The sequence below is a fragment of the Triturus cristatus genome, chromosome 2_1, assembly GCF_964204655.1.
Source record: "Triturus cristatus chromosome 2_1, aTriCri1.1, whole genome shotgun sequence".
In the NCBI taxonomy this organism is placed as follows: domain Eukaryota; kingdom Metazoa; phylum Chordata; class Amphibia; order Caudata; family Salamandridae; genus Triturus; species Triturus cristatus.
Window position 1 is genome coordinate 470,209,434 of NC_140581.1, and position 17,138 is coordinate 470,226,571.

The 17,138-nt window shown below is 45.0% G+C and overlaps 1 protein-coding gene across 2 annotated transcripts in view; it reads left to right on the top strand.

Moving 5' to 3' along the window:
- CERT1 (ceramide transporter 1) overlaps positions 1-17,138 on the top strand; it is a 944,792-nt gene that overhangs the window by 131,326 nt on the left and 796,328 nt on the right. For both annotated transcript variants that reach the window (XM_085632300.1, XM_085632301.1), the window contains exon 2: positions 13,228-13,362. In XM_085632300.1, coding sequence (XP_085488426.1) covers positions 13,228-13,362 — 135 coding nt within the window. The remainder of the gene's footprint in view (positions 1-13,227; positions 13,363-17,138) is intronic.

The following is a 17,138-nucleotide window of genomic DNA, read 5'->3' on the forward strand; positions in this document are numbered from 1 at the left end:
GTTTTACATCATCTGCTGTGATCTCTGCAACTAGGAAGTCCTTGCGACGGGTGGAATGGGGGGGGATGGTGTGAGGGGTGTGAATCAGAGTCAAGGCAAGGTCAGCTAGGAACTAGTCTATTACTTCAGATTGATCATTCAGCGGAGCTCTATATACAACAGCTTAATAGTTGTAGGCTTTCAGAATGCCAGTCTGGGTGCGGACTTCGTCGCCAGAGGGGGCGACCACCTTGGTGATGGGATAGGGTTCTGAGTCCTTGCGGATAAGCCATGCTAAGAGTCCGCCAGGTCTATCACCCTCTCGGTGCACTCGGGCAGCGCGAATCTTAAAATGAGAACGTTAAAAAATCTTCAAGAAGAGCAGAGTATGTGGTCGTCCCCTTGCCAGCTGGGCTGCAGACGCCAGATTAACGTCCACAGCCTTTCTAAGAGTAGCCAGATTGTTCTAAAGTGTTCGGCGGACTCCCACTATCTGTCGGATGCAGATCCTATTAGTCACCATCTTTAAAGGCATCCCATAATAGCATCCTGGTGGAGGCAGTGTTTAAAAAAAAAAAAAAAAGCAACCGATGCTGGTTTCCTGCTCATAATGAAACACCTGTTTTTCCAGTCAATCACGTAGCAGCCTCCAAGTGGGAGTAGGAGGCAAGGGAGGCCTCCACTTAAGGGTTATAAGGTGCGTGTTGTGATCAGAAAGAACTCTGCCTAGGTAATCCGCGTGCTGGATCAGTGGGACAACTGTAGGAGGGCATAGAAAGTGGTCAAGGCACATGTAGAGGTTATGCGGGATAGAATGAAAAGAATATAGTTTCGTTATGGAATGCTGAGATCTCCAAGCGTTAATCAAGCGACCAGTGGTAAAGCTCAAGTACACAATTGTAGACCCTTCACCACCACCACTCCCCCTAAGTATCTATGGTGTTTCTGTAAAGGGAGCCCACACGCTGGAAAGGAAATACCAGACTTTTCCCTGATCGGTGCTGGGTGCGTAAATACCACCTAGGATTAAAGGCTGACCGTCCAGGTGCCCCTCAAGAAGGGCATACTGACCCTCTGTGTCAACTGCTCTGAGTCTTCTGAAAAGTGACATTAGGCCGAAGCCAAACCATAGCCCCTTGCGCGAATGCGGAGTAAGTGGCACAAAAGATACCCAGCCATCGCTTGCGCAGACGGTTCAGCTCTCCGACAGTGAGGCGCTTCTCTTCTAAAAAACCATCTGCGCCTGCTTACGCTTGATATAAGAGTATACCTTGTAGCGCTTGCGAGCAGTGGGTATGCCTCGAGTGTTAAGTGTGAGATGACAGTTGTCAGAAGATGGAGTCATGATGAGATAATAGGGGTTCAAGGAATGCGCGCCGGAGGTCCCGCTCCCAGTGAGAAGTCGCCTGTTCCCATAGCTTAGTGTTGCCTGCCCACTGCAATGTTTGGGATGGAGGGAGGAGAAGGGCAAGAAGGATGGGTTTTGACTGGGTAGGGAAGTATTCCTAATACTGGGGATCTACCGCAACTGACGGTATGTCCAAACAGAATATGGTGTGGATGCTCTAATGTTTCGTGGGAGGTGAGCAAAGCGTCGGTCCAGGACAGGTGAAGTGAGCTGCCCTTGAATAACCAGGGAGAAAGAGTGGCCGGTAACATCAGGGAAACGCATTATCAGTGTTGCAGTGTTGCGCGAGCTGAGGCACGTTTGGAAGAGCTTGGATAGTTTGAGTGTCAGCTGTCTGAGGGGTTGCTGCTGTAGGCGTTGTCGACTTGGCCTGAGAGGTGGCTGAGCCACTGGGGGTCCTCCTCCTCGGTGAAGATGTGCCCCCCCCCCCCCCCCCTCCTCATCTTCCTTGGCCTCAGAAGCAGGTGACCAGTCTTCTGCTGCCTGTAAGGCCTGCCTGCGGTCCGCAAGAATTTGTTCCAGGTTGATTGCGCTAGACTGGGATCCCCCGGGGCAAAGACCTCGTGCGTGACTGAGTGCCTCTTCTTGTGTTGCTGCTTGTTCTGAGGTACCCGGGCCTGCAGGCACGGTCAGCGCTTAATGGTCAGCGGCAGCCCCTCCATTAGGGAGGAGGAGCGCAGACCTCCTCCCCCCCCCCCCCTCCCCCTCCCCGCCACCAGCCACAAATATAACGATAATGAAACCGGTTTCTAACATGTTTTATAATCATTTGATTTTAATCCCTCCTGGGCCTGTCCCCAAGACTCTACAAGTCTTGGGGATGGGTCCATGTGGATGACACTGTGGTGGGGGAGTGCAAGCACTCCCTTGTCCCTTCCCTGCGGATTCGGTGTTTGGACGGCCATTCCAGGCCAGCCAAACACCTCCTGCGCAGTGAAGCTTTCTTCAACCCCAGCTGAGTTGCTGGGGCTGGAGAAAGCAGGCACAGGCTCCCAGTCTGCCTGGGAACGCAAAGTTGTTGCACTCAGGCCAATCCTGACGCTGCTTTCCTGCAGCATCATGATTAGCCCTAGTGCAGTCTAGGATCGTGTCCCAGAAGCTGGAAGAGTGGGGTGAAGCGGAGGGTGGCGATCAGGTAAGAGCAATCCTTCTTTTCTGCCTTGTTTTCTAGTTGTGTAACCCGGCCCTGCCTTGTGGTCCTTTGTGAGTGGTTGCAGGGCAGAGGGCTTTGTTGCCATCTGCGACCCTGTCAGCAAGCTTCCGGTGATTGTCGCAGCGAAAGTTAAGGTCTGTGTCCAGGGCCCAGAGCCTGTCCTCCATGGTGACCCTGGAGTGCTATATGGCTGCCAGTACTTTATCCAGCTTGTCAGATGTGGTAAGGGCTGTTGCGGCGGCGTCCTCTCTGCGGGGTGCTATGAGCCAGAAATGGACTTCGTACAGGAGCTGCGCCTGGGGGCTCAGTGGTTGACCGTAATCTGCCAATGGCTTGGGGGCGATCCAACAATGCCAGCCAGGAGCCCATGCAAAGACACCGCAGCGGAGTAATCAAAATCTTACCCCTGATCTAGAGCGCGCCAGGATCCCAATAGGGTGGGGAAATCCTGCTCATCCAGGATGGGGTGATTTCCTGGTCTTGGCCACACTGCGGGGCGTAAGTGCTGCCAACCACCACCATCTCAGGCCAGGTACCCGCACCTGGCGGGGCCCCACCAGGGGCCACCACCCTGCGGGGTTGGTCGCGAGTAATCTGGAGGGGAGGGCAGAGCCAAGGCACTCTGGCGCGGCCCTCCACACCTCAGTTGCGCCGCTCATCCGGGGGTCAGGAGGGGTGAAGGGCTGCCCCCAGCAAATCCACGGGGGCCCATCCCGCGGTGGTCCGGTCCAGCCAGGTAGGACCAGGCAGAGATTCAACAGCAAAGCAGGGAGTCTCCAGCGGCCAGCTCCTGGCAATAGAGACCTCAGCACCTCAATTACAGTGCTGAATCTGTCCCTAGAGAAAGGTTCAGACCGATGGCCACCCGCTTGGCGACACCGCCACAGGTTTCACCCGGAAGGCACCGCATCAGAGGTCCCATTCCCCTCCCCCTTCACCACCCTCCCCTCCCGGCCCTGTGTCTTCATTATGGCTTGGAGTCAGAGGCCTGGGTGAAGGCTCAGTCTGGTGGTCCCCCACCTGAGCACGGCGCCGCACCTTGCGTCCAGCAGGAAACCGTGTCAAGTGCTCCACAGGAGCACGCCAAGAGGTTGGCCTCGAGGTAGCCCCTACAGCTGTAGTCTTCACTGCCTGTCCCAGTGCAGTCAGCAGGGATGGGCTGAGCTCCCCACAGTACTGCAGGGCCCTCAAGTTTTCGCCGCAGACACAGCTTCTCGGGTCACTGCCTGCTTGTTGGCCATCCAAGCGGGTGGAAATCAGGCATGTGGTACACGGGGAGGCTAGGAGCGGCGACGCTCACACTCTGCATCACCTGGCACATGCAGTCCTCTGCTGCACCTCGATACAGTTGCCGAAGCAGGAGGAGCTTATGATGAGGCCCCAAGCAGCACCCCTGATCGGACACACTGCTGTGCAGGCCGGCAACTCTGTGCCACCTGTGATCTCACCTCTCCCGCACCTGCCTGGGCAATATGGGGTGATGTGTGGCTCCAAAGCCTGGGAGGACTGGTTCACAGTGGAGTCCCCCCGCTGCCTCTGGCATGGCACGCAGGGGGCAGTGCCAGCGGACAGGTGCCCCCTCACTAGGATATCACTGCTGCCAAGGGGAGGGGGGGGGACATCCCACCGCCAGACAGGTCAATGGAAGCCTGATGCCACCATTTTGTGAGCGGCCCGGTAGGCCTGGGCTAACAGTCTCTCCAGCCACGCCGCCCCTGACTCCCGGGAACCAACAAGAGTGGTGTGATGTAGCGGGCTCCCCGCTGGTCCGCAATTCCCCTGTGACTCTCCACCGGCCAAGATGAGTGCTGATGGTCGGGCCCGCTCACGGAGCTGTCGGCAGGCATGTCTGCCATCTTGGCTGGCTCGGCCTTGCTCCCCATCCCTCCTTTTTAGGTCTTGCAGACCTAGCGCTGGAGTGCCCATGCGCTCCTCGCTCTGCAAGGCTTATAGTCATCGATAAGATTTCTGCAGTGGACTTGAAGCCACGCCCATCATTTTCATTGGCTGACGTCATCCCTTATGCTAAACGCTGGCCTCCGATTCAAAATGAGGCTGATTTGTTACCGCCCTGTCTCCTTTAGGCCCCGCCCATCCGGACTGGATTGTTTCCTTGCGGCTTTACACAGTCTCCTTGAATTAGTCAGTGGGCACTTTTTTCTCATTCACTCAATGGCGACAGCTTGTTATTAGTTGTATGTTTCTGCTGAGCACGGCTCCCGCGTTAGGGACACCGCGCTCAGTTTATTTCTTTATCTCTACTTTAATTTGGAGTGCGGCGCGCCCGCTTTAGGGACACGGCACACTGGTTTTTTCTCTTATTTTATCTTGTAATCGTGTGGCGCAGCGTCGCAAACCGACCATGGCACCCTGGACTGAGCCGGTTGTTGTTTTTATGGACAGCTTCACTCACCGGGACTGCAACGTCACTCGCAACCCCACAGAAAATACGAAACTGTCATATATAGCAATCCAAAACCTTGGCAGCTATGTCCATATCTCAAAATGTATTGTACTTGTATTTTATATGTTTGTACCATGAAAGTACTCTGTATATTGCCCGAATGGCGCCAACCCCGTACGGCACCGACCTGATGTTGGTGAAGAACCACCTAATAGCATACAACCAGCCCCACCCTGTTTTCCTTATCTGAAAAAATTCCTTGCTTCAGCTGTCCTTCGTTCAGAGACCATCAGCACTGTAATTGGGCGACCAGAGTCTGAGAGCACCTGGGAAACTACCGATGGTGGTAACTTTCTATACAAAATGCACTTAAAATGAAATAATGTTAGTAATAAAAAAAAAATTGTGTGTAACTGCCTCGTCCCCTGCCCTCCCACTTTGCAAGGCGACCCTCTGCTCTGCACCACCTGCGCAAACAAGCCTCGGCCCTCCCTGCTGCCTTGCACCCCTCCCCCCCCTTCCGCCCATGCCTCCAGAGCGCCCACAGGTACCGCGGCTGACTGGAACTGCAACCCCTCCAACCGGCCTTCGAAAGATGAAGGCTGAGGCATGAAGACTGGGCCCCGCCATCCACGGACACACGTGGCTCACCGACTCCTCTCCCCATGCAGCGTGGAGCAGTCACTTCTTGGACAGATGGCCGACTACTATGGTCCGAATGATAGTAGAGCAATGCAAAGGTGAACGAAGACGCATATATTTTTCAAAAAGACTTGAGAAATGAAAAGATTAAAGAATATAGAAAGTACTCCTCACCTTTATAAAAAGCATTCATTTGAAAATAACTAAAATGGACTGCCTCTTTAAGGGAGTAAATGGACATGTGTCCTTCTTCAATGTCTCAGTTACGTTTGAAAAAGCTAACGAACCCACCCTTGAATTATGCATATGATTAAGAGGTGTTTCACCTCGAAACGTGTTATGCTGTTTTGCCTGGAATAAAGACCTTGGAAAGTGCGTTGGTGTGGCCTGTTTTACGCTGCTGAAGGGTGCGCGTGTGTTCGTTTGGAGTATATATATATATATATATATATATCGTCATGTGATCAAGTCCCCATGCAGGGATGAAACGCGTAATGCCTGCTGTGTTGTGGATGTAACCCAAAGGATAATAAAACCTATCGGTATTTAAAGGATTGTGGTCCGTGCTCTTTTCCGGGGCTGGTGGCAGAATCGCGGAGTGGAAGAGTGCTTGAGGAGATATATATATATATATATATAATGAGCAATAATATCCTTATGAGGGGAACACTTTAGTGCTGGTGCCGGCGTCGAGGAAAGGACCCGTCCTCGTTTGTAATTCCAAAAGCAAATGAAGAAAAACGCCGCACTCGCTCCAGTGTAGTCAGTTGGTGTTTATTGACTACATAGCTCTTCACCTACGCGTTTCAAGCTGGACACAGCTCCTGATCACGGTAGTTTTACAAGTCTTTTTTCAATTTCCTTATTTTATACCAAAATGTCACATGAGCTGATGGTGGTGCATTGTGGACTTGGTAGTCCGTCTAATGTTATAATAACATTTATTTTGTTGTATGGGTTCATTTATGTAATGGTTCATAATCAATTGTGATGGATGGTTCCTTATCAATTGAAAATTGATTAAATTAATTTAATTAAATCAATTAATTTAAATTGAATTAAATTAAATTGTTTGGCCTGAGTGGCCTAAAATGAGCAAAGGTTAGGTTTCCTAAATTACTGCATTTAGCATAGTTGCTATTGTCTGCTCGTATTATTGCTCATAGTTTTGGGGGCTGAGTGCCCTGTTATTACATAAAAAATGTTTTGAAACCAATCAACAAAGAAATGTGTTATACCAATAGCTTGACATGGACATCTAATCACTCCGAGAAAAAGAGAAATGAAAAAGAAGGAGAGAAAGAATTATGAGGAAAAGATGGGAGTCAAAGATAAGAATAAGAAAGAGAGAAGGGAGAATAAGTAAGGAAACATGGTACGCAATGGAAGGGGAGAAGAGTTGAGATATGGCAGTCATTAAATTTCATTATGCTTATTTGTACAGAGATCTACAGATGTACATGCATCTCCTCATCCCCATTAAGTCCAAACGGATTCTTGGTTTTGAACCGTATTATAAGTTTGGATTCTAGTCGTCGTAGTTTTTGAGTTGTATTGCCTCCTCTTTCATGATTTGGTATTGATGCTAGACCTGAATATTTAATGTCTAACCAAGTTTTGCCCTGATGTTGCTGGATATGCTTTGCTATTGCGTAGGTGTTATCTTTATTTTGAATCGCTCGAATATGTTCCAATATGCGTTTTTTCAATGGACAAATTGTTGATCCTATGTATCGTTGGCCACAGCAACATTCAATTAGATATACGACAAATTGGGATTCACAGGTGATTGTGCCCTTGATTTCAAAAGTTTGGCCTTTGGGGTCTTTGATCGTTTGTAGATTTCTTCCCACTTTGCAAGCCTTGCATTTGAGGCATTTGGTGAATCCTGGTTGTCTTTTTTGAAGCCAAGTCTGTTTTTTTGGTCTCAAAATGGCTGTGAACCAGTGTGTCCTGAATTGAAGGTGCTTTTCTATAAGAAATCAATGGTTGGTTTCCTATTTTTGTTCCAATATCAGGATCCTTTTTGATTATATTCTTATATTTCATTATTGTTTTACGAATTTTAAAACTCTCTTTGGAATATGTCAGGATGAGTCTTGGTGGATCATTATTCGATGCTTTGGTTTTGTTTTTGTCTTTGCAAGTTAAAGTTTGGGCTCTTGATTTCTGTCTAGCTTTGATCTCACCATTTGTAATATCCTTATGTTTATATCCCCTTTGAAGAAAACGTTTTTTGGTGTCTTCAAATTTAGCCTCCATTTCTTCCGGTTCGGAACAATTTCTTTTCATTCTTAGAAATTCTCCGTAAGGAATACTTCTTTTTAAATTCTCTGGGTGGAAGCTATTTCCATGGAGGATACTATTCGTAGCTGTTTTTTTACGAAATAGAGTAGTATGTATCTTGTTGCATTTTATATACACCTTGGTGTCCAAGAATTCAATTTCCTTCTGTTGGATGTTAAAGGTGAATGTTAGACCAACGTCGTTCTGATTTAGTATTGTTATGTACTCTATCAGTTTGTCTTTAGATCCCTTCCAAAGAAGGAAGAGATCATCAATGAAACGCAGCCATAATGCTATATTGGCAGTGTATAGGTCGTTTTCCTCTCTCCAAGCCACGTTTTTCTCCCACCAACCCATGGTGAGATTGGCGTAGCTTGGAGAGAAGGAAACTCCCATAGCAGTTCCGCGTTTCTGCGAGTACGTGTGTTTATTGAACAAAAACACATTATTGGTTAGACATACTTCGATCATTTCTAGTAGCATAGTAGAATGCTGTAGGTCCCCAATAGGTCTCTGTTTCAGAAAGTAGGCAATGGCAGCTAGCCCAATATTGTGATTGATAGAAGTGTACAAAGACACGACATCAATGGTTACCAGCAAATATTCGGGGTGCCAATCTGTTTCCATCAGGATTCTCAAGAAGTCCCCAGTGTCTTTAATATAGGAACTTAATGTTGGAACTATGGGTGCCAAAAAGTGGTCCACATAGGATGCTATGTTTTCGTATAGGGATCCACAACTGGATATTATGGGGCGTGCTGGAGGTTTATTTAGTGTTTTATGCACTTTAGGCAGAAAGTATATAGTTGGTGTTACGGGATTGTTTGTGGTTAGGAAGGTCATTTCGTCAAAGCTTAATAGTCCCTTTTTGTGCCATTGCAGTAGCCGTTCTTGTATTTCTATGATCATTTTTGGAATGGGGTTGTTGGTCAATCTGGTGTAGTTGGTCTGATCATTGAGTTGGCGTGTGGCTTCATCAATATAATCCTGTTTGTTGAGGATGACAATGTTGCCACCTTTATCCGCTGGCTTAATTTCAATTAAATGATTATTTTTTAGCTTTATTAAGGCTTGACGTTCTTGTATTGATAGGTTTTCTTTTCTATTGCCATGTTTGGTATTTTCCATGGTCTCCAGTTCTGCCACAACCAGGTCATGGAAAGTCTCTATCCGATTGCCAGGATGGAGTATCGGACAAAATGTTGATTTTATCTTGAAATTGGTCCTTGGATGATTATCTGTTGGAATTCCCAATTCTTCTAATACTTGTGTGTCTGTTAGGTCACCTTGGTCCACTTCATGAGCCAATTCGTATGCTGTTATTAAACCATTGGTATCAGCTATGGTATATTCTTGCATGTTTGGAGTCACATTGGTGTCTTCAACTATTGCAATTTGGCCTGTATTGCAAGTTGTTTTTTCGAAGAATTTCTTCAATTTTAGTTTCCGAACGTATTTGTATACGTCTATCTTGGTTTCAACTATGTCTTGATGTTTTTCTGGACAAAAGGTTAACCCTTTATTCAGTACACTGTATTCGGCTGGTGACAGTTGATGATGAGATAAGTTGATTATTAGATTTGTTTCCTTTGTATCATTCATCAAGGTCTTCATTTTTTTGTTGTTGTTACTGTCCGATTGCGAAGCTGATATCTTTGTTTTTCTGCTTCTTCTGGTTTTCCGGTGGTTTCTCGATAGGTATGTTGGGCTCGACCTCGTCCTCTGCTTCGTCCTCTCCCCCGTCCTCTTTCTCTTGTTTGTGGGGTTTGTTGATCTTGATAGAGGATTTTCATCTCCTCTAAAAAAGAGAACTTCTTTGTGGCTGCGCCTTGATATTCATTATCACTTATGTCTGATTCCGTTTCGCTTGGTATGGTTGCTGGCGGTTCTTGTGAAGCTGCTGTCTTTTCAAATTGTTGTTTCAGGTTGTCAAATCTTTTTGCAAATGTCAGGATGGTCCCATTTTCATAATCTGACTCGTCGCGTTTGAATTTACGTTGTTTTCTTTATTGCACTTCATTTTCATGTTTATCCAGGTTTTTCTCCATTATCATACGGAATTTGTTTGTTTTCTTCATCCTCTCCTGATGCTTTGATAAGTTGTTCAATTGCGTCTATTTGAGTATGTAAGTCATCTACACTCTTTTTGGCATATTTGATGATAATTAGCATCATTGTGCGGGAGCAATCCATATTGTTTTTCCCCCACTCTTCGAGCATGTCTGGACTGGTATCAGGATGATTAGGTAATGTGAATATGCGAAGGCCGCGTGGGACTCTTTCAAATTCTACATACTTCTCTAGGGTTATTATCTCCCAACTGCGTGAAATTTCTTTGCGCAGTAATCTTTCTAGTTGGGAGAATAATTGTTTGACAGTAGTTGTTGTTGGCTTTGCTGAGGTCGTGGTGTTGTTGCCAGTATTATCTGATGTATTAGGTACATTTTTGGTAAACATTTTTTCTGCCTTTTGCGCACGTTTGGCTGCTCTCTGTTCCATGTTTCAAGCAGGCAGGGTGAGTTGATGATGATGTAAAGAAAATTAAATCAGTTCAATGCTGGTTAGATAGCACTAATCGTCTTGGTAGATGCTTGTAAAGCTAAAACGGAAGAGAGCTGAAGGTGTCGGACTGTGAATGAATACACATGTCCCCACACAGTCAGTAGAGTTACTCTATTTTTAGTCTTTTCTTACTGGAGCAGTGTTGAACTTTTTTCGTTTTCATATATATATTTCACTGAAAAAACCATAGGTTTCACACATGTTATAGTTAGCTGTACATTTTACTGATAAAAAACCAATGAAATTCCCCCGTTATAGTTACTGTAGGCAACTATAACTCACGCGACCGTAATCCTCTGCTGATGCTAATACTGTAGTTAGACACTTATTTGCCCATGTCTTCTTCCATTAAATTTTAGCTATACATATATTACAAATATTTTTTTTTCATAAAGACACATATGTCATCAGCAGAGGATTACGGTTGCGTGAGTTATAGTTGCCTACAGTAATTATAACGGGGGAATTTCATTGGTTTTTTATCAGTAAAATGTACAGCTAACTATAACGTGTGAAACCTATGGTTTTTTCAGTGAATTTGTACGGTTTTTTAAATGCTAACTTACTTTGCGTCATTCGTGGCGTGCGCGCCCACTTAACGCAGTTCGTTCCGTGCGCGCACGGTGCGCTTCGCGCACCGTGCGCGCAAAGTGAGCACGCGGTGCGCTTCGCGCACTGCGCGCCCACTTTACGCAGTTAGTGCCATGCACGCGCGGTGGTCACGCGGTGCGCTGCGCGCACCGTGTGCCCACATTATGCGAGATGGGCCATGTACGCACGATGCGCTTCGCGCACCGTGCGCACATGGGGGACATATTATGCGCATCGTTGTGAAATGTGGTGTTTATTAATTTCAATTATTTCATAAGCCATGCACAAATGGTGCCCTTCGGGCACCATTTACGCATGGGGTGGGGAGAGTGTGGATACTTTTTTTTAAAAAAAAAATGTTTTACCGTACGCGTACGGTAAGCGTAATCGGCGATTTTTTTTCGAAAAAAATAAAAAAAAATTTTTGGGCCTTGTGGGTTGTTTGGGGGCCCGTATATCATTGCTGGGTGATTATTATTTCAATATACTGCCCCTTTACCCATTTTTGGGCTTCATTTATGCTGCCCTACTCAGAGTGCGAGAGAGAAAATGGCGGCCGCCGCTTCCTGGTTTCGGCCGATTCGAATGTTTACCAAGATCTAAGAGCCAATCAGAATCGCGCACGCCACCGTACGCGTACGGTAAGCGCACCGTAAGCGCACCGTAAGCTGGCTCAGATATATATATTGATTTAAAGGCTATTTTCTCAGAATCTACTGAACAGATTTACGCCAAACCTACAAAAGGCACTTCCTTGACCTGAGGACTACCTCTCTGCCAAATTTCAAGTAATTCTGTTCAGCCGTTCGGGCTGTAGCTGTGTCTAAAGGTCCTATGGAAAAATGCATGGGAAAACGCGTTTTGGGACCCCCCTTTTATCTCAGCCCCCGCTTGAAGAAACCCCCCCCGAGACTTTCAGGGTAGGAGCGGAGCGTAGCGCCCCACCTATTTTGAAAAATTCGCGAGGATTCGTCGACCGGCGCAAAAGTTATTCAAAATAGAATGTTGCGGATTTCCTATGGAAACGTGGTCCTAACTATAACTACCTACTGGCGACCGCCAGTAGGATATATATATATATATATATATTCTATCTATATATATATTCTATCTATCCATAGGTTTCACACATGTTATAGTTAGCTGGACATTTCACTCGTATAAAAACCATTGAAATTCCCCCGTTATAGTTAGTTCAGATAACTATAACTCGCGCGCCCGCAATCCACTGCTCATGACGTCACATATTACATTACTCATGACATGGTCAGTGGCATCACTGATGACATCATCCTTGTGATAGAGTGCCGGTCGCGTGAGTTCTGAACTAACTATAACGGGGGCATTTCAATGGTTTTTTACGAGTGAAATGTCCAGCTAACTATAACGTGTGAAACCTATGGTGTTTTAAGTGAATTTGTATGGTTTTTTAAATGCGAAGTTATGTATGTTTTATTATATTTTTTTTATATATATATATATCTTTTTTTAAGGTTTTTCACGGTGCGCGCACCCCGTGTTTTTTTGAAAAAAAAAAAAGTTTTTTTCACCCTTCGGGGTCCTTCAGGGACCCCCTTACAAAGGCTAGGGGGTCAGGAACTCTCTACCCTGCCCCCTATTTATGTACTTTTAACTGCAATTTTCTCAGGAACTACTGAACAGATTTACTCCATATATGCAAAGGCACATCCCTGACCTGAGGACTACCTCTTTGCCAAATTTCAAGTAATTCTGTTCAGCCGTTCGGGCTGTACCTTCGACTAAAGGTCCTATGGGAAAATGCATGGGGAAAACGCGTTTTGGGATCCCCCTTTTTTCTCAGCCCCCGCTTGACGAATCACCCCGAGACTTTCAGGGTAGGAGCTGAGCGGAGGGCCCCATTAGTTTTGAAAATTTCCCGAGGATTCGTCAACCGGCGCCAAAGTTATTCAAAATAGAATTTTCAGATTTCCTATGGAAACACGGTCCTAACTATAACTATCCACCGGCGACCGCCAGTAGATTATTCATTTATTTATTTATATATATATATATATATATATATATATATATATATATATATATATACACACACATCCGAGTCGTGTTGGTGTTCTAATTAACAGCAAAGTTAGGCGGTAAATGAAAACAAATGTTTTTTGCATTGAAGCCTACCGCAGTCTTAGTTCATTTTGTAAATGCTTTTCTCTGTCTCTCTTGCAGTGGACCAACTACATTCACGGCTGGCAGGATCGATGGGTTCTATTAAAAAATAACACTTTGAGCTATTATAAATCTGAGGATGAGACAGAGTATGGCTGCCGTGGATCCCTCTGCCTCAGCAAGGCTGTCATCACGGTAATCTTTTAAAATTCTTGTTTTTTAAGCGTAAAAACGAGAAATAACATTTTTAGGTTTATTGTTTTCTTGGTTTGGTCTAACTTTACTTGCTGTTATAATCGTAGTTGTGTTGTAATAAATTAACGTTTTAAAACAGTCATTCATTTACTTATAACTGCCTGATAATTTTATATTTATTGTTGAATTGCCACACTGACACCTGGGAACATTTGCTTACTTTGTATTTTTTTCTAAACCAACTTTTAATTTGTTGCCCCTTCTAAGCTTGCCATATGTTTCTGTAATAGGTTGATACTCATTCACAGCTATAGCGCGCTTCGGTCGATGTATAAATTCCATGTGAAACAAGCATTGGGAATGCAATCGGTCTCGCAATTGCCCAAGTTAGAGCTATTGCCGTTGTAAATGGCATTGCATTTGCGAGAGTTTAAGCAAATAGTATTTTAAATGACCATGCCTTTTATTTATAGTTTAAAACCGAAAACCCAAATAAAAGGAATTGTTATTGTTATTTACAATGCCAATAGCTAAAATTTGCGTAACTGCAAGATCTATGGCTTGTTAAGTAATGACACAGGGAGCAGTGCTCAGTGGGTTGAATATTTGTGCAGGAACGAGTCCATCTGCAGGTCACCAGTTTGATGCTTGTAGGACAGACTCTGCTGTACAATCTTCTAATTGAGAAGAATGTTTAACCGTTGGAGCAGTTCATCCAGAAACTATACTTTTTTTAAAGCAAGATTGGAGCAGTCAATGGTTTAAAGACCATAGGAGGTACTTCTTTCCCTGTTTAAGCAACCAAACTAGGGAATTCATAACCAAACTTTAAGATACACAGACAAACTGCCTTGTCTTCGGAAGATTACAAGAGTTGCCTCTTTCTTTCATAAACCCCATACTAAAACACTAATGTACATAATATGCCTGTGTATGTAAACATTTATGATTATATGCATGTAGATTTGTATTTCTTTAAATACCCTGGTATTTGTAATGCGCAAACTAATCACCCCTTGGGGTCTCAAGGCGCTGTGGACCGTTTGGAAGATTAAGCAACCTATTGCCCAAATCTTGCAAGAAAAAGCAAATTATGCGACACAATAGTATTACTTATTTAGTCCTGTTTACATTTTACACAACTTGGTCAAAGATTCCACCTTATTGGAAGCAGATGAACAGCCAAATACAGCAGTAAGCAACTGAAAGGTGACCAGCAAACCTTTGCGATGGGGTTTCCCGGTGCAGGACCGATACCACCATGTTTAGTAACTCGACCAGTGCCAGCTTGAAAAATTCTTTTGTTTAAATTTCGCAGATAATGCAGTTAACGATTTATTATCTATCATTACAAAAAGGGGGTTGTTTACAATAGTAGATTTATCCATGTAGAGAACTTTTCTTTGTAATGTGAATTTGCCGGGGTTCTACTAGGGGATACAGGTGTCCCCACTGTATAGGCAGTGATGATTAATTATGTGGCAAAGCATACTAATGCAGAACGCCACAGGGCCGCATCATCCAAGTGGCCAGCATACAGGCACTAGGCAGACCACCATTAACCCACACCCTACTAATCCTGCACAACAGCCGCCTCCTTCTACAAACCAAAGCGCCGTGAGCCACAATTAGATATACGGGGGCTACATAAATACTACAATAGAATGCATCAGTGAGAAAGAAGAGTATCTGTCACCTTAAAAGGATGCACATATCCGGTCAACCAGCCACGCCTTGTAAAGGTGAACAGACCAGCTGAGGAATAGCCCAATCGCATTTTGCACGGTAATTGCACTAGGCACTTTCTGCAATTAAGGGATTGTTGGCGCTCAAGATCCTGGCAAAAAATGTTAATGCAAGCACCCACGCCTCACCTGGCCGTCCCCTTTGGTGACCAAAATATCATTTATAGAGTGCACTGGCCTGCCTTCTGAACGGGTCGCTCCCATTCACTTTGGTGTAAGCCTAGAACTGAACTGGCCTCAAGCACTTATCTATAGTTAAATGGTGTCAGTAACCGCTCAGATGTGTAAAGGTCCATGTATTCTATAGGCTTGGCAGCAATGGGCATTACCAGATGTGATCACATCTGACCCTAGTGATTCTATTCCTAGAAATAGGAATGGTTTACGTAGAGTGGAGATACCGAGTAAGAGCGGACCAGTTACAAATATTTTAATAAAAAAATGCTGCACCTTTTATAAGGTCCAAATCACAGGGATGCGTAGACTCCGCATTTCATCCAGAAGTGAATATCGTTTACTGCTAAGGCAATGGAGAGCCTAGAGCGCGCTGTAGATAATTATTAATACTTTGACATGCCCTAATCTCCTGAGCTTTTAACGGCACACGTCTTCTTGTGATCCTAGCTGCTTCCTTCGCACTAATGGAGACGCTTATTAAAGTTAGACGCCCTTGCAGGTACGCAGACTATGGAAGAGGCCTATTCAGCTTTCTATCCTTCTGAGGTCGGTAAAATGAGTACCATTAAATTGGTTTACATTTAACCCCTGCAACAGCAGACCGACCACTGAAAGGAGCATTGTTAGGGCAACGCTCCCGCTTAACATACCCAGCACTGTTTAAACAACACAAAACAAAAGTTATGACTGTCGACAGAGCCATGCAAACCACCATCACAAAAGCAGGGAACAAGTTTACAGTGTGAAAAAAAAAAAAGAAAAAGAAAAGCGTCCGGAAAAAAAAAAAACTACTTGTTGAAGAAAAGCACATAAAACTAGTAATTATGCTCCTGAAATGATGCAAAACCCGAGTGCATTAATCATTAAAGGGAAGGGGCCGTATTGACAACCCATTATTTGCCCGGAGAACACTTGTCTTGTGCACAGCAGCTGCCAGGTCGTATTAGCTGGCTAAAAAGGGGACAATTGTGAGCACGGAGCAGGCCAACATAAAAGGTAATGATTTTTTACCCCTTTTCGCGGCCGCCATTATTTAATGTGTACAAAAAAAAAATTCGACTAGGTGTGCAGACCATCCTACTAGTGGTCGGTGTGAAAGTGAAAGCATGCATAGCGTGCTTCAAGAACTAAAGAAAACTAGTGTACACAAACACATTGCCTCCTGTGACCGTTTGCAGCTGCGGAATGGAATAAAGTGCTTACCCACTAATTAGAAGATAGTGTCTTCCGCCGCCAGTAAAACATCCAATCCCGGTGGGCTGGGCCAAAAGAGGACAGGGTGGCAACCAGGAGGGATTAAAATGCCTCCAGGGCAATAATTTAGCATAATCCGTCAAGACAAATGACGCCCACAAATGAAAATTGCGGGTGGAGCCGAGACACGACTTCTGGAACCGTATTGATTCCAAGAAGCCCTTGCATGGCGAGAGCAGTGCATGCTCGCTGCTAACGCAAGGCGAGACCTAAAAAAAAAAAAGCATTGCTGGGAATTTAGATGGCAAACCTTGTCTAGAAGTCTGTGGTAGAACTATGCCATTTGTTGTTTAAGTATAGTTCATTTTTTAGGTGCATTACTAGGCAACTGTAAATATTCAGCCTTCAGCTCTGATGCTCAATGTATTGCTGTATAATGTTTTTCAATGTTTTAAGCAATCTTGCATATCTGTGTATGGTGTGTGGTAAACGTGCTAATATTTAATTTCTCACAAGAGTAACACGCTCCTACGTGTATGTATACGTGTGTGTGTGTACGCATGTATGTATACATGTATATATTCATATATATTCACTGAAAAAACCATAGGTTTCAGGGGCATTATAGTTAGCTGGAAATTTCCCTCGTACAAAACCCTA